This window comes from Cervus canadensis, chromosome 15 (assembly GCF_019320065.1).
Source record: "Cervus canadensis isolate Bull #8, Minnesota chromosome 15, ASM1932006v1, whole genome shotgun sequence".
NCBI lineage: Eukaryota > Metazoa > Chordata > Mammalia > Artiodactyla > Cervidae > Cervus > Cervus canadensis.
In genome coordinates, this window is record NC_057400.1 from 22,045,163 (window position 1) to 22,071,150 (window position 25,988).

Consider the following 25,988-nt stretch of genomic DNA (forward strand, 5'->3'; position numbering starts at 1 on the left):
CATTTATTTTTATTAGTTGGAGGCTAATTAATTTACAATATTGTAGTGGGCTTTGTCATACATTGACATGAATCAGCCACGGAGTTACATGTATTCCCCATCCTGATCCCCCCTCCCACCACCCTCTCTACCTGATCCCTCTGGGTCTTCCCAGTGCACCAGGCCCGAGCACTTGTCTCATGCATCCAACCTGGGCTGGTGATCTGTTTCACCATAGATAATATACATGTTTTGATGCTGTTCTCTTGAAACATCCCACCTTCGCCTTCTCCCACAGAGTCCAAAAGTCTGTTCTGTACATCTGTATCTCTTTTTCTGTTTTGCATATAGGGTTATCATTACCATCTTTCTAAATTCCATATATATGTGTTAGTATACTGTAATGGTCTTTATCTTTCTGGCTTACTTCACTCTGTATAATGGGCTCCAGTTTCATCCATCTCATTAGAACTGATTCAAATGAATTCTTTTTAATGGCTGAGTAATATTCCATGGTGTATATGTACCACAGCTTCCTTATCCATTCATCTGCTGATGGGCATCTAGGTTGCTTCCATGTCCTGGCTATTATAAACAGTGCTGCGATGAACATTGGGGTGCACGTGTCTCTTTCAGATCTGGTTTCCTCGGTGTGTATGCCCAGAAGTGGGATTGCTGGGTCATATGGCAGTTCTATTTCCAGTTTTTTAAGGAATCTCCACACTGTTCTCCACAGCAGCTGTACTAGTTTGCATTCCCACCAACAGTGTAAGAGGGTTCCCTTTTCTCCACACCCTCTCCAGCATTTATTTATATTCCAACTCTCACATCCATGCATGACTACTGGAAAAACTATAGCTTGGACTAGATGGACCTTTATTGACAAAATAATGTCTCTGCTTTTTAAAATGCTGCCTAGGTTGGTCATAACTTTTCTTCCAAGGAGTAAGCGTCTTTTAACTTCATGGCTGCAGTCACCATCTGCAGTGATTTTGGAGCTTCCCAAAATAAAGTCTATCACTGTTTCCATTGTTTCTGCATCTGTCTGCCATGAAGTGACGGGACCAGATGCCATGATCTTAGTTTTCTGAATGTTGAGCTTTAAGCCAACTTTTTCACTCTCCTCTTTCACTTTCATCAAGAGGATCTTTAGTTCTTTGCTTTCTGCCAAAAGGGTGGTGTCATCTGCATATCTGAGGTTATTGATATTCCTCCCAGCAATCTTGATTCCAGCTTGTACTTCCTCCAGCCCTGCGTTTCTCATGATGTACTCTGCATATAAGTTAAATAAACAGGGTGACAATATACAGCCTTGATGTACTCCTTTTCCTATTTGGAACCAGTCTGTTGTTCCATGCCCAGTTCTAACTGTTACTTCCTGACCAGCATACAGATTTCTCAAGAGGCAGGTCAGGTGGTCTAGTAGTCTCATTTCTTGAAGAATTTTCCAATTTGTTGTGGTCCACACAGTCAAAGGCTTTGGCATAGTCAATAAAGCAGAAGTAGATATTTTTCTGGAACTCTTGCTTTCTTGATGATCCATCAGATGTTGGCAATTCAATCTCTGGTTTCTCTGCCTTTTCTAAATTCAGCTTGAACAACTGTAAGTTCATAGTTCATGTACTGTTGAAGCCTGGCTTGGAGAATTTTGAGCATTACTTTACTAGTGTGTGAGATGAGTGCAATTGTGCAGTAGTTTTAAGCATTCTTTGGCATTGTTTTTCTTTGGGATTGGAATGGTAACTGACTTTTTCCAATCCTGTGACTACTGCTGAGTTTTCCAAATTTCCTGGCATATTGAGTGCAACACTTTCACAACATCATCTTTCGGGATTTGAAATATCTCAACTGGAATTCCATCACCTCCACTAGGTTTGTTCATAGTCATGACTCCTAAGGCCCACTTTTCTTCGCATTCCAGGATGTCTGGCTCTAGGTGAGTGTGAATGATCACACCATCATGATTATCTGCGTCATGAAGATCTTTTTGCATAGTTCTTCTGTGTATTCTTGCCACCTCTTCTTAATATCTTCTGCTTCCGTTAGGTCCATTCCATTTCTGTCCTTTATTCTGCTCAGCTTTGAATGAAATATTCCCTTGGTATCTCTAATTTTTTTAAGAGATCTCTAGACTTTCTCATTCTATTGTTTTCCTCTATTTCTTTGCACTGATCACTGAGGAAGGCTTTCTTATCTCTCCTTGCTATTCTTTGGAACTCTGCATTCAAATGGGAATATCTTTCCTTTCCTCCTTGCTCCTGCTTCTCTCCTATTCACAGCTATTTGTAAGGCCTCCTCACACAACCATTTGGCTTCTTTGCATTTCTTTTTCTTGGGGATAGTCTTGATCCCTGCCTCCTGTACAATGTCAGGAACCTCTGTCCACAGTTCTTCAAGCACTCTGTCTATCAGATCTAATCCCTTGAATCTATCTGTCACTTCCATTGCATAATCCTAAGGGATTTGAAGAAAGCAAGTGCTTTGGAAACAATTTCTAACACTCTTTGGAGGTGTGCTCCTATGGGTTATACAGGTATTTTAATTTGTCTTTCTAACAAAGTGTTAGTTGCTCAGTCGTGTCCTACTCTTTGCAACCCCATGGACTATAGCCCACCAGATTCCTCTGTCCATGGAATTTTTCAGGCAAGAATATATGACTGGGTGGCCATTCCGTTCTCCCAGGGATGTTCCTGACCCAGGGATTGAACTCTGGTCTCCTGCATTGTGGGCAGAGTCTTTACTGTCTGAGCAATAACTAAGAGTTCCTGCCTAAAAGTCTCTCCTTACCCTCACCCAAATCAGTGAATACCAAAGCATAAGTTGTAACAGAACCCCAAGGTTACTTAATGGGCTCACTTTTCTCTCTACTCTGGTTCCACTATGGCAAAGAGGTATGCTCTGTCTCCCACATGGTACCATTTAAAGCAGTGCCTCTACCCTGATGAACACAGAATTATTTATTTTTCTGCTACTTTAGTGCAATCAGTAAAGCCCTATAGGTACCACAGAACTGAATGCTGAGGTAAGTACTTGTCTTCAGCAAGTGATGAGGACATTGAAAAGTCCAGTTAGAGGAGACTGAACTCATCAGTTCATTCAAAATTACCAGTAGTTCATAAATTAAACACCCTTAACTATTATTTTTACTCTCATAGGTTCTGCATTGGCCCACTATCAACCACGGGGGCCCACATTTAACACATAATTCTACAACAAAATCAGCCTAAGTTAAAAGAAAGTTAAATTTTAAAAAGAAAACAGAATAAACAAAGAAAAATATTTCATGTTGAGAGTTGATGTCATTATTATAATTGACTTAAAAAATATAAAAAATATACAGGATGTCTTACTGGATACCTATAGATGCCTGACAGTTACTAGTTTTTAATGTTTGTCCATTCTAAAGTTATGAACAATTCATTATGACATTCACATTCTAGCATGCCTCCTCCTACCTAGTGATATCAAGTATGCATAGTTAAAGTTTTTTTTTTTTTTTTTTTTTAACATAGATTGCAGACTTTCTTCGATTTGGAAATTACCTATTTTGGTATCACACAGATACTTGGACTAGGTTACCTTTGAAGTTTCTCTCAACTTTGAAACGCTTGATTCTATATTGCAGTAACCAGGTCAATCTTACTAAGTGTAGAAAAAATTTTGTCTGTACTGCATGGATTATCAGGTATGATAAGGCCTCCTGCCTCATATTAATCTTCTCTTCCATCTGCCACACAGACTAAAATGTCCCCTCCTATTAGAAGCATTTCTTAAAAGAGATCTTGAATTTTACTTGGATTTTGTCATTATATTACAAAAGAGGGACAATCAATTAACTTAATTTTCCTTATTACTACCAAATATTACATTGAAAATAATGTTCCACAGGCAAGCTTTGAGGGTGACTAGTTGGGGAGCGATCATGATTTTATTTTGTGCTAAGCTAGTTCACCACCTTAATAGTAGGTTCCCAACCTGCTGACTCTGCCACTCTGCCTTCATATAAAGGGCTACTTATGCTCAGACATTTTGTTTTCCCTTCTATTATCTAGTAAGGTCTTTGCAGAACTTTCCTTTTGTGTGCAATTCTAGCTACCTACTGTAGTCTTTGGGTTTGATTTTTTTTATTAATTAATTTATTTAAATTGGAGGTGAATTACTTTACTATATTTAGTGGTTTTTGCTATACATTGAGGAGAAGGCAATGGCACCCCACTCCAGTACTCTTGCCTGGAAAATCCCATGGATGGAGGAGCCTGGTAGGCTGCAGTCCATGGGGTCGCTAAGAGTCCGACACAACTGAGCGACTTCACTTTCACTTTTCACTTTCCTGCATTGGAGAAGGAAATGGCAACCCACTCCAGTGTTCTTGCCTGGAGAATCCCAGGGATGGGTGACCCTGGTGGGTTGCTGTCTAAGAGGTCACACAGAGTTGGACACGACTGAAGTGACTTAGCAGCAGCAGCAGCAGCAGCAGCCATACACTGACATGAATCAGCCATGGGTATACAAGTGTCCCCCGTTCTGAAGTCCCCTCCCACTTCCTTCCCCATCCCATCCCTCAGGTTGTCCCAGTGCACTGGCTTTGAGTGCCCTGTTTCATGCATTGAACTTGGACTGGTGATCTATTTCACATATGGTAATATACATGTTTCAATGCTATTCTCTCAAATCATCCCACCCTTGCCTTTCTTTTTAATTATACAAATGCATTGTTTAACTATCCATGTGACCATTAGAACTAGTCAGTATATGTTATAGACTTGTACTCATTTACTATATTACTCATTCTTCCCCAATTACAAACCACAGGAACTTTCCCATGAAAACTGTGTATTGTCCTAATTATATACTCCAATATTATCATCAAGCCAACCACCTAGAAGTGAAGGCATTTGTATATTCCATCATCAATGGTAGAGTCATAAAATATCCTTGATGCAGTATTAATATCATGTGCCAGCCCTCTGGTTACATTTCTTTTTGTCAGAAACCTGTCCGTGTAGAAAGAGAAAAAGTCCTTCTTTGAATAGGGTTTATCACACAACATTCTCCCTGTATATTCACAGAGATATTGTGTGGATCAGTAAACAAAAAAGCCTTCTACTTCTTTCGTTTGTCAATATACTAAATCAGAACTCTCAGTGGTGGAAAAAAAGAATAACATATAATTTGACCTACATTTTTCTGAAGGATTACACCTGAAAATAAACAGGGCCTCATAAACCAAGTTAGCAATTGAAAAAAATAAACTAAGAAGTAAAAGAGTTCCTTTCTTGGTAGTTTTCTGTACAAATATGTTTTGTAAATCATTAAGCATACTATCTCAGAGAAATAGTTGAAATTGCAACATAAGGTTATGATGTAAAGGAAAGCAGCAATAGCTTGGAGAGCAAATCCAATGCTCAGCTCAATTTAGTTTCAGCAAAGGGAACCCAGTCCCATGTTTAATTTCCCATTTGCTAATAAAAGGGAGTGGGGGGGCATTAATTAATTTATCAAAACATCATAATTTGAAAATGCATGAGATGAAACCTAATTTGGAGGAAGTTAGAAGATGCCAGATGGAATACCATGTATAATCTTTTCATATATTGTCTCCAAGCTAATTCATTTCATGCACATACACATACACAAAACAGTGTTATCCTATCATCACCAGAATACCTCATTAGCAAACCAACAATACTTAGGGTTTACTTAGACTGAACACCGTGTAGAAAAGGTAGGCTTTATATGCATGTAAAAGATAAAGGGAAGGCAGTTTTGAAACACGAAATAAAAACATTTAAGAGGACAACACTCGTTTTAGTAATCTTAATTAGAAAGAACAATTAATTATTTTTCCTTTCTTCCTTCCTCCCTTTTTCCCATAAATACATACTGAATACTTACATGTCCCAGGCAATTTCCAGAACTGAGTAAGTAACAGCAAACAAAATTGACAAGTTCTGTACTCTCATAATGCTTACATTGTTCTGGGTAAACCCAATGATAAACAAGTACATAAATAAGTTAATTTCAAATGGTAGTGCTATAAAGAAAATAAAACTGAAAAGTCATACTGTTATAGAATAGACACGAATAAATAAGTACAGTTGGAAATAAGGAAAAATAAGGAAATAAGATAGTGTTGGAGAGAGTACACACCCTTAAATAGAATGGTCAGAGGTCATTCTGAGTGTTGACATTTTAGCTAAAACTTGAATGATAAGAATGTGACTATCTTAGGGAAAAACATTGTAGGCAGTTCAGTTCAGTTTAGTTGCTCAGTCGTGTCCGACTCTTTGCGACTCCATGAACCGCAGCACGCCAGGCCTCCCTGTCCATCACCAACTCCCGGAGTCCACCCAAACCCATGTCCATTGAGTCGGTGATGCCATCCAACCATCTCATCCTCTGTCGTCCCCTTCTTCTCCTGCCCTCACTCTTTCCCGGCATCAGGGTCTTTTCAAATGAGTCAGGTCTTCGCATTGTGGGCAGATCAAACAACAAATGAAAAGACCTCAAGAAAAGAGAGAATGGCTGAAGGATAAGCAAACCAGGCTCTCTGGTGTGTGATAAAAGAAGTAGTAGGAGATGAGATGAAAATTAAATGGTACCAGATCATTAGCCTTTAGTGGTCCTGTGAGAAGTTGGGCTTTATTCTCAACATAAGTGAAATTATCGGGTGATTTTAAGCAAAATAATGGTGTGGTCTGGTTTATATTTTAGCAGATAACTTTATTATGTGATACATGAATTTTAGAGGGAAGCAGTAAACCACATAAACCATTTAGGAATCTATCATATAGTCCAGGAGAGAGAAGGGTAATTCAAATCAATTAACCCATTTCCTTTGAACAGGTTTTTTTGCTCATTATAAAACTTCCTGTAATGCAAGGAGTTATGTAGTGATCAGTGACAACTAAAAGAACTGCTCTGAGTTTGTAAGTATGGATCAGTGAATTAAAATGAAGGAAAAATCTATTTCTTCAAAGTCATATTGCTTTACGATATTTCTAATGAAAAGGAACTACAAACAGGGAATTAATTCTGGAAGGACAAAAAATAGATAACTTACCATTTTTGGCTTTGCAGGATCTATTGTCTGGCTGCAATATGTAGCCTTCCACACAACTGCAAGCATAGGATCCATACGTATTTATGCAGGACTGGCTGCATGTACCATAAATAGCACATTCATCTTGATCTAAAAGGAAAATTGGCATCATTTCTAAGGAGATTTATTGTTGGGTACTTTTTTCCCCCTGAAGAATATATTTTTTTCCCAAACTTTGGAAATAGGCTATTTTTTTTTTTAAAAGAAAGAGCCAACTCCAACATATCTTTTCAAACCACAGAATCCGAACATAAAATTCATTATTATTTTAAGAGTTACAGACAAGATCAAGCTTAAAATAAAGTCATTTACTTTAAAGGAGAATTTGTTTGCATTTTTGATGGCCAGGCTAAAAGTCCTTGGCTATTTGTACAAAGGCATTACATGCACTCTGATGAATATTTGCTCAAGAGTTCCAGTGTTTATAAATCTGGCTTTTTCAGTATTTTAACAAAGAACTAGTCTGGAAACATAATTTGCAATGAACACATTAAATGAAAGTTCTGGGCCAAGATATGTAAACCACCTTCACTAAATCAAAAGAAGGAAACTTAAATATTCATCAAAAGAAAAATTTTATCTTATTTTTTATTTTAATATCTATGGTCCTTCTCCTATTTCTTCATTCCTTCCACTCCCAATACTTTTTTCCTCCAGCATTTGTCTAAACCTCTATTAGCAGCAGGTACCTAATGATTGTTCACCAACCAGACAAATTAAAATTTAAAAAAATCTGTCAGTTAATAATTTAGACAAATGTGTATTCAGCCTGTCTTGTGTACCAAGCACTATTCTAATCCCTTAAGAAACTAAAACTGATAAAACATGGTTTCAACATCTAGGTGAAACAAGTCTAGTGAAATAAGAATCTCATTTCTATGCATTTCCTCATAATAAAGGTATTCTAGCTATGAAAGAAACAGAGAGAGGTAAATGAACCTGCTTGGAATTGAAGGGAGGATGTTAAGTGAAGGCTTCATACTGAGCTGAGATTAAAGGATGATTTAGATTTCCTCAGACTAAATAAAAATGGATCATATGGAAAGAGGTATTGCAGTTAAAGAAAACAGCATGTGAAAAATCATTGGGATGACACAGTAGGGATTTCAAACAAGTGTAAGTAGTCAAGTGGAATAAGGGTAAATATAGGGAAATAGTAAGAGGTAAAATTGGGAAAACAGTCTGGGGATGAGATAATGAAATTATTTGCATGCTGAAGTGCTATAACAGTATAGGCATTGGGGAAACATTAATTATAGGAGTTTTATATCTACTTTGTATTTTAAAACTAAATAAAGTCCTATGAAAAATGGATTAATGAATATAGAGAAAGAATCCTGGAAAATTACCCATGTGCTAATTTCATATGACAAATTGTGTTTAGAAGTCATATTTTGAACTATAGTGGCAGTAACAATGGAAAAGTAGGAATAGACTCAAATGTTTTAAGAAATAAAAAAGACAACATGTGAAGACTAGATATGTTGATAAGTGAATGGTGGTTTAATTTATAAGAAATATAGATTTGAGGTGGCTCAGAGGTTAAAGCGTCTGCCTGCAATGCGGGAGACCGGGGTTTGATCCCTGGGTCGGCATCTGGCAACCCACTCCAGTATTCTTGCCTGGAGAATCCCATGGATGGAGGAGCCTGGTATGCTACAGTCCATTTGTGTCGCAAAGAGTCGGACACGACTGAGCGACTTCACTTCACTTCACTTCACTTTAAGGGATACCATGGTTTCTCTGGTTGCTCAGAGTGAAAAATCCACCTGCCAATGTAGGAGACTCAGGTCCAATCCCTGGGTCGGGAAGATCCCCTGGAGAAGAAAATGGCAACCCACTCCAGTATTCTTACTCGGAGAATTTCCTGGACAGAGGAGCCTGGCAGGTTACTGTCCATGGGATCGCAAAGAGACAGACATTACTGAGCATGCACTCACACACTAGAGGATATCATGGGAGGAAATAGTAAATTTGATTTGGATGTGTTTAATGTGAGATGTCTGCAGAGTATCCTTGAGTAAATGTTAATAAGTAGTTGGAAATATGGGACCAGTAAATAATACAAGGTGAGATTGGTGTTTGAGTTTCAGAGAATCAATAGCATATGGATAATAGAATTTAAAAAATAGCAGAGACTTGATCCCACAAAGAGAAAGGGTAAGTCAGAAAACAGGTATAGAAAAATCCTGCAGGATAGCAATATTAAAAAGGCAGGCAAGAGAGAAATCCATGAACCTCCTGTGAAGAGTGTTACGTGGATTAAACTGCCTGGGTATAATAAGAATATCTATTTGGTCTTTGTTCTCAGTTTCTGGCAGAGTTTCTAACCCTTGTAATCTTCTGAGTTATACAAAGTAGCTTCTGTTAATTATACTGAGGCCTTCTGAAATACTCTCAAATCTAAACTAATGAGGTAACTCAGAGTGGGACCACAGATAATCTCAGAATGGGACTGGTCATCAGAAAGACCAAACAAGTGATCAGAGGACAGAATTCTCAATTCCATCCTCTGACCCCAAGCAAAGAAAGGAGTTTACTAAGGAAAAGCAAAAAAATTCCTGAGTTGTCAAGGAACATTTAAATTGAAGCAATGAGCCTCTAGGATAAGAATATCTGGGCTCTGGAGATCTGCATTTTAGTTCCAAAGCATTTTACTAAAAAGAGGTGAAGACTTAAGTAAATCACTTAATTTTTCTGGGTCTCACTTTTGTCATCTTGTCATGAGGATTTTAAAAAATATTCTCTGAGGATTTTTCTAATTTTAAGATTCTGTTTTTAAGGTAAAAGTTAAAATATTAAAGCAGAGTTGTAAAGTAATGAGCAAAGCACCAATTTCTTCGGAAAATATTCTATATATAAGTGTTGCTGACAATCTAGATATTCTTCATTTTTATACATAGATTCTATATTCCATGTTTTCCTTATATAGATTTTATATACCATATAAAATAAGTTTTTATATTGTGGATACACATACACATACTTAAATATATAAATATAATAGAGTTCTATAGAATGGAGAAATAACCTAAAATAGTTCAATATGGCTGTGTAGAGTCATTTTGGGAACTAAATATTTGGTGTACAACATTCATGAAGGCAAAAATTAAAATATAAAAATATAAATATTTTATGTTAATTAGTACCCAGTTCAGTTTCCCAGTCATGTCCGACTCTTTGCAACTCCATGGACTGTAGCACCTTAGGCTTCCCTGTCCATCACCAGCTCCCAGAGCTTGCTCAAACTCATGTCCATTGAGTCGGTGAAGCCATCCAACCATCTCATTCTCCACTGTCCCCTTCTCCTCCTGATTTCAGTCTTTCCCAGCATCAAGATCTTTTCTAATGAGTCAGTTCTTCATATCAGATGGTCAAAGTATTGAAGCTTCAGCTTCAGCATCAGTCCTTCCAATGCATATTCAGGACTGATTTCCTTATTTCATTATTATTGCTATTGGTCAAATATCAGTCACCGGTATTACTAATGCAAAAGTTGAAAGAACATTACATGACTACTATTAACCTAAATTGGTTAATAACAGATTACTATACTGTAACTACATAACAGGTATAAAATATTGAGGTTAAAGTAATTAAATTCAAAGTTTTAATGACTAAAACATACCCCATGTTGATATGTCTAATGTTTGACATTACTGCAATATGAATTGAAAATTTATATCATTGTATGAGGAACATAAAATATGGCACAAATGAACTTATCTAGAAAACTGAAACACACTCACACACATAAAGAATAAATTTGTGGTTGCTAAAGGATAGAGGCAGAGGGAAACAGATGGAGCGGGAGTTTGGGCTTGGTAGATGCAAAGTATTACATTTAGAATGGATAAATAAAAAGGTCCTGCTGTATAGCATAGGGAATTACGTTCAAGATCCTGTGATAAACCATAATGGAAAAGAATATATAAAATAATCTATATACATGTATAACTGAGCCACTTTACTGTATAGCAGAAATCTGTACAATATTGTTAATTGACTATAACTCAAAAAAAAAAGAGAATTGACTTTATAAAGACTTATCTAATGTTTCTATATGTGGTTTTGAGGGAAGAGCCAACTTTTAACTCTCAAAAAAACAAACAAAAGTGAACATAAATACTACATGGAACGCATGGTAAGTGTGCAAAGATATTTTATTAAATTTCAGAGATTTTACTAAATCTCTGTTAAAATAAAATGGAATTGAATAACATGTCATAGTTACCTTTACAACTTCTTCCATCTTCTTTTATTTCAAACCCATCCTCACAGTAGCACACTGTACTATTTCTGACCACCGCACATTTATGTTGACAATTCAACTGCTGGCAACTGGGCAACAGTTCTGTGGAGAAAAAACAAAGATATTTTGTCTTTATAACTATGCACACATGTATACTATTTAAATTAAATGTTAATATTTACACAGTACACACTGTAATAATAAAGCTTTGATAGATTTCCTAGAAAGTTTCTGTACTGGTTTACAAAACAAACAATATTGATTCCCCCTAAAATTTTCTGTATTGCATTTGTTTGAAGTACTGTCAATAAAATTTCAGATCAATCTGTTCAGTCTTTCACTTTCCCCCTTATTACATATGTTCAAAGTCACAAATCCTTTCAAATTCTGGTAAATTGAATTATTTCAAGAGGAAAAATGTCAACTCAGTAGTTGATTTCACCATTTATGCCTTTCCTATCTGACATATCCATTGATTTTCTATCTTTTTTAGCCTTGTTTTGATTTAGTAATCCATGTATAACCTTCAGAGCAATCAATGTGAGTATATTCCATTTCAATAATTTATCTTTCATTGGTGGCAAAATATTAAACACTGGACATAATATATTTCATTATATCTAAACCTTTTCAGAACAAATACGTCATTGAAACCAAAGTTAACAAAACCTTAGAGCAAATTATGACTCAATATGATAAATGCATGAAACAGAGATGAACTGGGAGAGGCATGTTCATTGCACAAATAATTTCTAACATCAATAAGATTTGCTAAACTAGAAAATGTATATGGGTAGAATTTATGACTGACTGTGATGTCTGAAAAAGGGATATTAATGGATTGTGGCAATTTCTTTTTTTTCTTTCCCCAATAGGGAGAAAAATAAGGTTTTAAAGTTAAATGATTCAAAATAAATATCTGCCACAGACTTAGCTGTTGTTTCAGAAATATTATAAATTTGGATAAAAATACATGGAAACTCCAATGTGTAAAAGAATAGCTAGAACATTCAAACCTGGAAATTTGCTATTTTACTAAAAATTAATTATCTTTAGTATTGTCTTAGCCCCATTGCTTTTCAAGTTTTATACGACTATTTTATGCAGCATCACTCCTTAAAGATAAAGCTCCTTCTAAATGGTCACCTGCAAATGATGATCTTGTTTCCTATTTTCCTGAGAAAAACGAAGCTATCAACAGAAAATTTCCACAGATTTATGCTTCACATTGTCTTTCTTGCTTTTCAAATCTGGTTCAACTCGTAATTAAAGCTCCAACCACAATTCCTGTGCACAAATCCCTGCCCCTTTCACTTAATCAGGGATCAGTTCAGTTTTTCTCAACTTCCTCTCATAATCATTTTTTTAAATTTATATTAGATCAAACTAAAGCCTCCATCTCTTTTTGTCAATTAAATTCACTGGAACATAATCACAGCCCTTTGTTTACACATTGCCTATGGCTGCTTTTACAGAGCTCAACTAGTTGCCTTAGTTGAGTCCTTGGCCTCCCAAATCTAAAATATTAATATTTACTATATCCCTTTACAGAATGTTTTCTGACCTTTGTATTAACTCATTTCCAGTGTCAAACATAATTTTATTAAAAACAAAAAAAGCTTGATCTCACTTCCTCTACTAGTCACTGTTGCCCAATTTCTCTGTTCCACTTTATAACAAAAATTTATAAAATAATCCATACTCAGTGCCTCTCCTTCCTCTTTGCTTTGATCTTAAGCCCACTCCATCAAGATTTTATCTCCATTGCTCTAGAAAGTGCTCATACGTAAGTCTTCGATGACCTTGATATTGATAAGTACAATGGCCTTTTCTCAATCCTCAACTGACTTGACCTACGAGCATCATTTCACACTGTTAACTACTCCTCCCTATACACAGTCATCACTGCTTCCAGGAAGCCTGGTTTTCCTATTTCATAGCCTCTTTTTTACAGTTCATTTTCTTCTCAACTTCTTAAGGCTGTAGTGCCCCAGGGTAGAAATCTGGCTCCTTTTCTCTTGCCTAAAAGTATGCTACTAGTAAATTCATCAATTATCACAGCTTCCCCTCTAACTGGAACATAACTCCAATCCCATAACTTGAAAGCTTTAACTTGTGCCCTCTTTTATTTCTGATTTTCACTGCTATGATTACAATTGAGACTTCAAATCTATTTACCTTTGAGATGAAAGTAAAAGTGAAAGTCACTCAGTTATGTCCAACTCTTTGCAACCCCATAGACTTCACAGTCCATGGAATTCTCCAGGCCATAATACTGGAGTGGATATCCTTTCCTTTCTCCAGGGGATCTTCCCAACCAGGGATCAAACCCAGGTCTTCCGCATTGCAGGCGGATTCTTTACCAGCTGAGACACAAGGGAAGCTATATTCCTTTGAGATACCTGGAGCAATTTCTGCTTCCTTTATATAAATTCAACTAACACATGAAGCAATTACATCTGATGTGTAGGTTTGAAATTGGGGTAAATGCTAATTATATGCTAATATAAACATTAATATTGACATAATGTGCAAAGACCAGTCATTTGGTCTGTAAAATGTTATTAATAAAAATACAGAATAAATGTGTTGTGTTTAGCTGCTCAGTTGTGTCCAAGTCTTTGCATCCACATGGACAGAGGAGCCTGGCTCCTCTGGCTCCAGCCTGCCTGGAGATTTTCCAGGCAAGAATACTGGAGTGGGTAGTCATTCCCTTCTCCACGGGATCTTCCTATCCCAGGGATCAAACCCAGGTCTCCCACAGTGCAGATTGATTCTTTACTGTCTGAGCTACAAGGGAAATCGATAGAATAAATGGATCTTTAGAAATTATGACATTTTTTGTTTTGTATGGCAATTATTTACATTTTGGTTTCCTCCACCAGCATCTATAGCTATAAATTATAAATCTAACTATATGCATGTATATACATACACACACACGTATCAAGTTTTTTAAACATGAAATCTCTTTGAAACCCCATACCAGTCAAAAATAGAGATATTATTATAATTTAAAGTTTTCAGATGAGGAAACTTATAGTTGATAACTAATTTAATATTATACAGTAAATATATGATGGTGATGGTATTCAAAACTTCAAATCAAGGTCAAGTTGACTATAAACAAAGATTATGCTCCCAAAATGCCTCTAAATCCCACTCTACAGTCTGGTTGTAGTTGAAACCATGGTTGTTGGTTATTTTTGTTTGTTTGTTTTGTCATTCTAGGTTCAGTAGTGTGCTAGATATAAGAAGTGTTTTATAATTTGTATAGGATGAATGAACCAATAAATCAATAAAACATCTTAACTTGAGGATGAGGATTAACACTCTCAGACATCATTTCTAGTCCATTAAATTAAACTAGGTTCTAAAGATAGTTAATTTACATCTTTAAATTAGGTAATTGAGTTGTCAAATCTTGTTTGATATTAGTGGAATCAGTCTAAAATTGCTTCTACTATATATGCTTGTTTTAGTTCAACAAGAAACATCTTATCAATGCTAAGGACATCTGCTGCGGTTTCACAGACACAAACCTGCTTTAGACAAATTAATGAATTACAACATGAGTGTCAAAGTGAGTAGGGTGAGATGGAAAGCACAACAATGTAAATGACAGCTATAATTCACATCAGAACAACACACATTCTAAATAAAAATACAAATGACACTAACTGGAAAGGGAAGAATATAGGAAATGGAGGTAGGCATCTGGAAAAATGGGTTGTGAAGGAAGTGAAATTTAAACTAAAATTTAAAAGATGAATTCAGTAGACAAAATTATCAGCATGTACTCCAGATAAAGTAGACAATATGAGAATCTGTTCTTTTTTTTAATAAAAGCATATAAGAGATAAATATAATGATAAATAAGCCTGTATGGCTAAAACACAGTATTTGATGTGGTAGGGAATGGGACTGGAACCATTCTTATTAGTAGTATAGAACTAGATTAATTTTTCAATTAAGTAGAATTTTCTGTTTCAATAGTGGGAGGCAGCAATAGTTGAGGCAGAAGTGATATTACCCTAACTTGTATTGTTTGAAAGTAGGAGAATGATGAATAAAAGATCCAGTGAAGAAAGAAAAGCTATTTAAAAGTCTAGAAATTGGGAGTATGAATGTTTAGATAAATGGATGGCCAAAAACTTGGTGAAGGCATAATAACACTGAGCTAATAGCACTAATAAAGTGAATTAAGAATAACAGAAGGACTGGAAGTTAAGGAGAAATACCAAGTTTGCTTTTGACTGTTTGGTTTAAAATGTTGACAAAAAATATTCTAGGGGAGACTTGAGAATTTGAGTCTGAGAAGAAAAGTCTGAAGTAGAAATAGAAAGTTGGAAGTCACAGCTATAATTGGTAATTGAAGTCCAGAGAGAAAATAGTCATACCTTTAAAAAAAGAATATTTATGATATAAATCAAACCTAGAGAATTTTTACATGTGAAAGGCAAATTTTTACATGTCAAAGAAGAAAAGTGAGAATTAAATAAATATATAGATGAAGGAACTAGAAAGCTTCATAAAACCTAAAGAAGAACAGTTCAGGAAAGTAGAGAAATAAACATTAATTTTTTGAGACATATACTTGGAGATATATATATATATATATATATATATATGCGCAGAGTATATCATGAAATGCCGGTTGGATGAAGCACAAGCTGGAATCAAGATTTCTGGGATTCTGGTAGAAATATCAGTAACCGCAGATATGCAGATGACACCACCCTGATGGCAGAAAGCAAAGAATTAAAGAGCCTCTTGAAAGTGAAAGAGAAGAGTGAAAAAGTTGGCTTAAAACTCAACATTCAGAAAACTAAGATCATGGCATCTGGTCCCATCACGTCATGGCCAATAGATGGAGAAACAGTTGAAACTGTGACAGACTTTATCTTCTTGGGCTCCAAAATCACTGCAGATGGTGATTGCAGCCATGAAATTAAAAGATGCTTGCTCCTTGAAAGAAATGTTATGACAAAACTAGACAACATATTAAAAAGCAGAGACATTACTTTGCCAATAAAGGTCCATCTAGTCCAAACTAATTTTTTCCAGTAGTCATGTATGGATATGAGAGTTGAACTATGAAGAAAGCTGAGTGCCAAAGAACTGATGCTTTTGAACTGTGGTGTTGGATAAGACTCTTGAGCATCCCTTGGATTGCAAGGAGATTAAACCAGTCAATCCTAAAGGAAATCAGTCTTGAATATTCATTGGAAGGACTGATGCTGAAGCTGAAACTCCTATGCTTTGGCCACTTGATGCATAGAACTGACTCATTTGAAAAGACCCTGATGCTGGGAAAGATTGAAGGTGGGAAGAGTAGGGGACAACAGAAGATATTGTTAGATGGCATCACCGACTCGATGGACATGAGTTTGAGTAAGCTCTAGGAGTTGGTGATGGACTGGGAAGCCTGGCATGCTTCAGTCCATGGGGTCACAAAGAGTTGGACATGACTGAGCAACTGAACTGAACTTGGATAAAGTCTGAAAACTGCACTGGGTTTCCTAATATGATCAACTAAGGCCTTTAAAATGGGTTTCAGTGAAGTAAGGGGTTGAGACAAAAAGAGGGACAGTTTCTCATAGAAAATACCAGTATTTTATAGGACAAAGAGCATGAAGGTAAGGGTATGAACTAATTTATTTAATCTGTACATGAGGACAGGCACATTAACTCTTTGCTTTAAATACATTGATTTCCATGTAACCGTTTAGCTCAACTCTTTCTTTACCCTGTTTCATTTCAAAGTAAAACATCAATAGACTATTATTTCCATCTTTCTGTTCTCTCCAATCTTGAAACCCCTAGAGTATGAAGAGGACAATACATGCTACAAGGTTACCAACATGATGGCAGTGATGGGGAGAACTGAGAAGAAATAAGAGAAAATGGGTTAAAATGCTTATGAAAGATCAAACCTCACACATGATTTTGAGTATTAGGTGGGAGTGTGATGGTTAAAAATAGCAAAGGAGACAAGGGCAGCTTAGCTTTTTGTTTATTGAAATTTTCCTGCATGAGAACTTCTGTATGTATAGAATGATGATAGGGAAACAATTAAGCAGTGTTTTATATCAGATGAAATGGTAAATATTGACTATTCTAACAGATTGTGAAGAACTATGAAGAGCTAACAATATGAAAAACTAAAATTTAATATTTGGCTTGGCTCTGTGAAAGCAATACTAATTATTGTAATGCTATCTATTTGAACTGCTTACCATTTATGCTTAATTACATTCAACACTGTAATGATTATGTACATAATTAAAAGTGCATCAGATTAATTTTGTTAGAAAGCTTATTTGAGTAGAACAGAAATTTTGTGCTTGGATCATCAATCTTCATAAAGTGCTTCAAATGAAGCATAGTCATTGGTTCATGCAAGATTATCATTGGCTTGAATCTTAGACTCAAGTAGAAAGATCAGTAGTATCTAAAGGAATGAAACATGCAAATCAGAACACAGATACGGAAACATGGTATCTTATCTGTATTCCTTAGCGCTATCATAAAAGAAATGTATCTTTTTAATTAAATGAGAGGGGCTACTATATAGAAATTCAATCTAATGCAAATAATGAGGACTTCCCAACAAGGACACACTATATTCTGTGACTTAAAGAAATGTTTTTGTCTTTTTTTTTTTTCAAAACTGTATAGGAGAATATTATAAAATGTGAGTATATTTTATGTATAAAATACAAATTAACAGTTGACAATCAGTAGATAGCCTTGGGTATATAAGCTTCTAAGTCATTAATATTTTTTTCAATTGGAGTATAATTACTTCATAATGCTGTTAGTTTCTGCTGTAAATGAGGTGAATTAGCTACATGTATACAATTATCCGCTTCCTCTTGAGCCTGCCTCTATTCCCCTCATCCCACCCATCTAGGTCATCACAGAGCACTAAGGTGAACCCCCTCCGCTCTACAGCAGCTTCCCGCTATCTATTTTACACATAGTACTATATATATCTCAATGCTACTATTATTCTTTAACTTAAAAATAGATTCAAGAAATAGACTTCTGAATTTGTATTACTAAAAAAAAGGTAAGAGGAATATAGAAGGATAGACAATTTATACTAAACCTCATATCTCTTTGACTACTCTTTTTCTTTTCTTCTCTGTGTGGTATCACATCACATAGACAGCTTTGGACTCTGGAGCCAAAGGACTGAAGCTCTAACCTTGGTTTAATTAATTTCGGGCTATGCTAGTATGGCAAATATGGCGCCCCATGAGGCTTTAAGTGGTAAAGAATCCACCTGCTAATGCAGGAGATGCAAGAGATGAGGGTTCAATCTCTGGGTCAGGAAGCCCCTGGAGGAGGAAATGGCAACCCACTCACTCTATTGTTCTTGTCTGAGAAATACCATGGACAGACAAGCCTGGTGGGCTACTTGGAGTCACAGAGAGTTAGACATAACTGAGCAATAGAGCGCACAATGTGGCAAATAATACCTGATGTTCACCAATCCTGTTTCTCTCCTTCTGGACAAATAAAAAGATGAGATTTCCTAGTTGACTTGTTGTTAGGTTGGAACCATATATCTGGATTCTAGATGATGCAACATGTACAAAATTAGTTTGTGCCACTTCCTAACCTGGCCCCTAAATGATTTTGACAATCTTTTACTGTCTCTTGACTTGTCAACCCTATGGATGCAGGGAATCCAGCAGATAACTGGTAGGACCCTGGAATGGCAGAGACCCAAAACTTAAAACAGTACACATGGGAAGCATCTACTGATAACCCAAGTGGATTGTGATATCAGTGAAAATTTGGATTTTTGTTGCATTAAATGTCTGAGTTAGCAGGGCTGTTACATAATACAATGATAATGGGCAAATGACATAAGCTCTCTATACCTGTTTCTTATATTTAACATGGGAAAATAATAGAAACTACCTCATAGGGTGTTGTGAAGCTTAAATGAGGACAATTCTTAAAATATGGCCTGCCTCATAGGAACTCTTTAAATGATCATTATTATCTTTATTATCATTTTATCACTCAAGCATAATCATCTATTCAGTACAACAGAATACCTGTCATCAAAATTCTTGTCATAATTTCTGTGTTCTTCAAGGAATTTGAAACAATGTTTCATTTTACAATAGATAGATTTTTCTCTTTTGCTCTTTCATTTTGGGTGTCACATAAAATAGTACTAGTTTTGCCTTTAAATCACTTCTGTATCTTTTGGTATCTTTTGGAGATCTTTTTTTCCTTCTTTTTTTTTCTTGGAAATTCTCCTGAAATTGTTCCCTGAATGAAAAGTCTCCAACTCACAGAGAAACACTGCAGAAAACAAAAATTTTTCTATACTGCCTAATTGGTTTCTGTAAAATATGAATATTATTCTCTGAAACAATGTATATCCACATCTAATTTGCTATGTAAGCATTAACCAATCAACAATCCAGACATGCAATTTTCACAAATACTTAGGCTAGTCTGCACAGTCTATTTTTGAGCTTTTTAACATCACTGGGATTTAGATCACATTTCCACAAATGTGCACAGGTTTATGATTTTGGAAACCCATACAAATAAATTTTGCTAACCTGTCTCAGAGTAAAAGCATCAGTAGAGAAAGGTTATTAGAAGTTGGTAAGCAGATGTCAGCAAGTCATTACTTTTAGAGATTTCTTCCCTCATTTGTTTTGTTTATGTAAATACCTATAAACCAGAGAACCACTATGTCCAATCCTGTATGTATAGCCATCATGTCATCAATGGATTATGCTGACTGCCTTTATGAACTATAATCAAACAATTCACATTGATCATGCATTGGACTTGGTCAGATAGTTAGAACAGAGCTGGGTTCATGTGCTTCTAGGTTATATGTTCCTTCCTGGGCAAAAAAGACAACTTTTATAAACTCTTTGAAGATACAAAAAGTATAGGCATTTTTCAACATATAAGCCATCTGAGATATTATTTTATAAAATGGGGTAAAATATCATTCTCAATTTTAATAATCAAGTTTCTTCTAGAGTTTAGCTTATACAGAAATGCATTTTAACCCACAATGATAATCATAGTAATGAGAAATAATTTCTTTTCCCATGTAGTACATTTATAAAATCAATATTTCACTCACTTTTGTACTTGGAAATTGAAAAGCTGACCTAGCTACTTATCATACCAGACAGTTCCTCTTGTCAGCAGGACAAATGCCTGACATACATAGAATGGTGATAATTTGTGTCACATATTTCAACCTCTAACCTGTTTCCTTACTCTGGTAAAATGCAATTTGAGCTGGTTTACTATTGTCACCTTGCTTATTTAAATTATATGCAGAGTACATCATGGGAAACACTGGGCTGGAAGAAGCAGAAGCTATAATCAAGATTGCGGGAGAAATACCAATAACCTGCAGATGACATCACCCTTATGGCAGAAAGTGAAGAGGAACTAAAAAGCCTCTTGATGAAAGTGAAAGAGGAGAGTGAAAAAGTTGGCCTAAAGCTCAACATTCAGAAAACTAAGATCATGGCATCTGTCCCATCAATTCATGGGAAATAGATGGGGAAACAGTGGAAACAGTGTCAGACTTTATTTTTTTGGGCTCCAAAATCACCACAGATGGTGAAATTAGAAGACACTTACTCCTTGGAAGGAAAGTTATGACCAACCTAGATAGCATATTAAAAAGCAGAGATATTACTTTGCCAACAAATGTCTATCTAGTCAAGGCTATGGTTTTTTCAGTGGTCATGTATGGATGTGAGAGTTGAACTGTGAAGAAAGCTGAGCACTGAAAAACTGATGCTTTTGAACTATGGTGTTGGAGAAGACCAAGAGTGTTGGGGCTCTTGAGAGTCCCTTGGACTGCAAGGAGATCCAACCAGTCCATCCTAAAGGAGATCAGTCCTGGGTTTTCATTGGAAGGACTGATGCTGAAGCTGAAACTCCAATACTTTGGCCACCTCATGCGAAGAGTTGACTCATTGGAAAAGACCCTGATGCTGGGAGGGATTGGGGGCAGGAGGAGAAGGGGATGACAGAGGATGAGATGGCTGGATGGCATCACTGACTCGATGGGCATGAGTTTGAGTTAACCCCGGGAGTTGGTGATGGACAGGGAGGCCTGGCGTGTTGCGATTCATGGGGTTGCAAAGAGTCAGACACGACTGAGTGACTGAACTGAGCTGAACTTAATATGGATTAGGCTGCTGCTTATGACTGCTATGGTGGATTTCTTCAGAGTTCTTTGCCTAGTACAAGCTCACCATCCTGGCTTCAAGTTTTCAGTATATTCCCATATAGAAAGATATAACATTATGGCAATTCTTTTTTTAAATTAATTATTTTTAATTAATTAATTTATTTTAATTGGAGGCTAATTAAATATTAATTAATTCAATATTGTAGTGGTTTTTGCCACACATTGACATGAATCAGCCATGGCTGTACATGTGTTCTCCATCCTGAACCCCCTCCTACCTCCCTCCCCATCCCATCCCTCAGGGTCATCCCACTGCACCAGCCCTGAACACCCTGTCTCATGCATTGAACCTGGACTTGTGATCTATTTCGCATATGATAATATACATGTTTCAATGCTATTCTCTCAAATCATCCCACCCTCACCCTCTCCCAGGGTCCAAAAGTCTGTTCTTTACATCTGTGTCTCTTTTGCTGTCTCACATATAGGGTCATTGTTACTCTTTTACTAAATTCCATATATACGTGTTAATATACCGTATTGGTGCTTTTCTTTCTGACTTACTCCACTCTGTATAGACTCCAGTTTCATCCACCTCATTAGAACTGATTCAAATGAATTCTTTTTTAATAGCTGAGTAATATTCCATTGTGTATATGTACCACAGCTTTCTTACCCATTCGTCTGCTGATGGACATCTAGGTTGCTTCCATGTCCCAGCTATTGTAAACAGTGCTGCAATGAATATTGGGGTACATGTGTTTCTTTCAATTCTGGTTTCCTCTATGTGTACACCCAGCAGTGGGATTGCTGGGTCATATGGCAGTTCTATTTCCAGTTTTTTAAGGAATCTCCACACTGTTCTCCATAGTGGCTGTACTAGTTTGCATTCCCACCAACAGTGTAAGAGGGTTCCCTTTTCTCCACACCCTCTGCAGCATTTATTGCTTGTAGACTTTTGGATAGTAGCCATTCTGTCTGGTGTGAGATGGTACTTCATTGTGGTTTTGATTTGCATTTCTCTGATAACGAGTGATGTTGAGCATCTTTTCATGTGTTTGTTAGCCATCTGATGTCTTCTTTGGAGAAATGTCTGTTTAGATCTTTGACCCATTTTTTGATTGGGTCATTTATTTTTGTGGTATTGAGCTGCATGAGCTTCTTGTATGGCAATTTTTTTAAAGTTTTTTTGTTCCGTATGTGTTATGGTATATTTACATGTGCCTCCCTTGTGGTTGAGTAGTAAGAATCCACCCAATGATGCTGGGAACATGGGTTCAACCCCTGGGTTAGGACGATCCCTAGAGGAGGAAATGGCTACCTGCTCCAGTATTCTTGACTGGGAAATCCCATTGTCACAGAAGCCCGGCCAGCTACAGTCCATGGGGTTGCAAAAGAGTCATGACTTAGCAACTAAACAACAATTTACAAACAGTAAAACTCATTCATTTTAGTGTACAGATCTGTGAGTTTTGACAAGTGCATATAGTTCTGTAACCAATGTCATTATTAAAATATAGAACAGGACCATTATTCCCAAATATTATTCCATATTCTTCTGTAATCAGCCCATTTCTCCAATGCCAGAGTTTGGCAATAATTGATCTGTTTTCTGTCTCAAAAGTTGTGCTTTCTCCAGCATGTCATATAAATGGAATAATTCAGTCTGTAGCATCTTTACTGAGCATAATGTATTTGAGATACATCCATGTTATTTTATTGGTAATTCTCTCTTCTTTATTGCTGAATGAAAGTGAAAATTTCTCAGTTGTGTCTGATTCTTTGTGACCCCATGGACTACACAGTCCATGGAATTCTCCAGGCCAGAATGCTGGAGTAAGGAGCCTTTCCCTTCTCCAGGGGATCTTTCTGACCCAGGGATTGGACCAGGGTATCCTACATTGCAGGCAGATTCTTCACCAGCTGAGCTACCAGGGAAAGAGAATTCCACAGACTTATAGTTCATGGGGTCGCTAAGAGGCGAACACGATTAAGTGACTTTCACATTCCACTGTAGGAATGTACCTTATTTTGTATATCCATTTCACATGTGATGGATGTTTGAGTTGTTTCTAGTTTTGGTTTCTTAAGAATAAAGTTGCTATAACATTTAATTTTTGTGTAAATATATATCACTTCTTTTGGTAAACGGTGTTGCTGGCTTATATAAAAGGATGTTTATATAAGATTGTAAAAGGATGTTTCACTTTACATAAAAAATTATCAAAATATTTTCTAAAGTGGTTGTATTGCTTTGTATTCCCAAAATAAATATATGAATCTTCCAGTTACTTGGACTTCTGCTGCTGCTGCTGCTAAATCGCTTCAGTCATGTCCAACTCTGTGTGACCCCATAGATGGCAGCCCACCAGGTTCCTCCGTCCCTGGGATTCGCCAGGGAAGAACACTGGAGTGGGTTGCCATCGCCTTCTCTAATGCATGAAAGTGAAAAGTGAAAGTGAAGTCGCTCAATTGTGTCCAACTCTGTGCGACCCCATAGACAGCAGCCCACCAGGCTCCTCTGTCCATGGGATTCTCTAGGAAAGAATACTGGAGTGGGTAGCCATTGCCTTCTCCAATGCATGCACGCATGCTAAGTTGCATCAGTCATGTCCAACTCTGTATGACCCTATGGACAGCAGCCCACAGGCTCCTCTGTCTACGGGAATCTCTAGGCTTCTACCTGGCACTTATTATCAGGTTTTTATTTTAATTTCTTTAGACACTGATAGATATGTAATAGTATTAATTGTGATTTTAATTTGCATTTCCTAATGACTAATGATATTCAACATCTTTTCATGTGCTTATTGCCACTCATATCTTTGGTGAATGTCAATTCATTCTTTTTCCCATATTTTATTATGTGTGTGTATATGTGTATGTACACATACGCACACACACATACATACAGATGTATATTTTAGATACAAGTCCATTATGAGTCACTTGATTTGTAAATATTTTCTCCTTGTTTGTAGCTTCTCTTTTCATTCTTCCTAACATTTTTCAAATAATAAACTTGCAAAGAAAACATTTTTAACTTTGGTGAAGTCCTATTTCTCAATATTTTCTTTTTGAATCATGCTTTCAGTGTCAAATCTTTACCTAAGTCAATCTCTCCCTTGTTGTCTTCTAAAAACTTTATAGTTTGAGATTTGTGGTCCATTTTGAATTACTTTTCACTTATAGTATAAGATGTGAATCAAAGTTTTTATGCTTTTGCTTTTATGTTTTGCATTACATTTTGAAATGCTACTATTCTCCATTAAATTATCTTTGCACTTAAGGAATAGGTATCTGACTACATATATTTGATTACGTATTTGTGGATGTATTTCTATACTCTCATGTTTCATCAATTTATATCACACTGGTTTGACATAGCAAATTTGAAATACGGTAGCAGAAATCCTCATACTTTATTTTTGTTTTCCAGAACTGCTTTAGGTATTCTAGGTCCTTTGCATTTCCATATAAATTTTAGAATCAGTTTTTGTGAAATTCTGATAGGATTTTAATCAGAATTATATTTAATCTATAGACTGGGAAAAACTGACATCCTGATTTTTTGAAGTATTCTCTAATTATCTTCTTAAAGCTGTGGGATCTGTAGTGATATCCTCTCTTTACTGATATTTGTAATGTGTGTATTTTTGTGACTTTAACAAGGACATAAGATATAATAAGTCAGTATACAAAAATTAATCATATTTCTAAATGCTAGAGGTGTACAACTGGAAATTGAAATAAACAATATCATATATAATACAAAGTACAAAACACTTAGATATTAATTGAACAATATAGGCAAGATCTGTATGTTGGAAACTCATGGGGGAAAAACTCCTAGAGCCCCAAGTAAATGTTCATATACATTACATTTGTGGAACAGGAGACACAATGGTGGAAACCATTTTGGCAGTTCCTTACAATTTTGCTTTAAATTTGACAACACAGATGAAAGAGACAAGTTCCTTGAAAAATACAAACTGTCAAAGTGCACTCAAGAAGAAATGGATAATCTGAATATTCTTATGTTTATTAAAGGAATTGAATTTAAAATTAAAAATATTCCTACAAATTAAACACTAGATGGAGATGGCTGCACTGAATGTGCTACTGATCACTTATCAATTCTATATAAACATTTCTAGAAAAAAAGAAGAAAATGCTTTCGAGCTAATTTTATATGACACAAGAATTACCCTAATTCCAAAATCATACAAACATATTTTTTAAAAAAAGCTGTAGCACAATATTTCTTATGAACATTGATGCAAAATTCTTAATAATGCAAGTGTAGGAATATATGAAAGAATAACACATCATGACTAGGTGAGGTTCATTGTGGTAGGTTTAAGATTTGAAATTTTATTAGCACAAGTCAACGTAACAGTATACTAAGAGGGAAAAACATGATTATTTCAACAGATTCCTAAAGCCTT

At 36.0% G+C, this 25,988-nt stretch overlaps 1 protein-coding gene across 1 annotated transcript in view; it reads right to left on the reverse strand.

Annotated features, from left to right (window-relative positions):
* The window catches only part of LRP1B (LDL receptor related protein 1B), a 2,049,143-nt gene that overhangs the window by 1,121,169 nt on the left and 901,986 nt on the right, over positions 1-25,988 (reverse strand). The window contains exons 4-5 of the mRNA XM_043488135.1: positions 11,316-11,435; positions 7,043-7,171 (exon numbers count right to left, since the gene is read on the reverse strand). Of these exons, the coding sequence (XP_043344070.1) occupies positions 7,043-7,171; positions 11,316-11,435 (249 nt within the window). The remainder of the gene's footprint in view (positions 1-7,042; positions 7,172-11,315; positions 11,436-25,988) is intronic.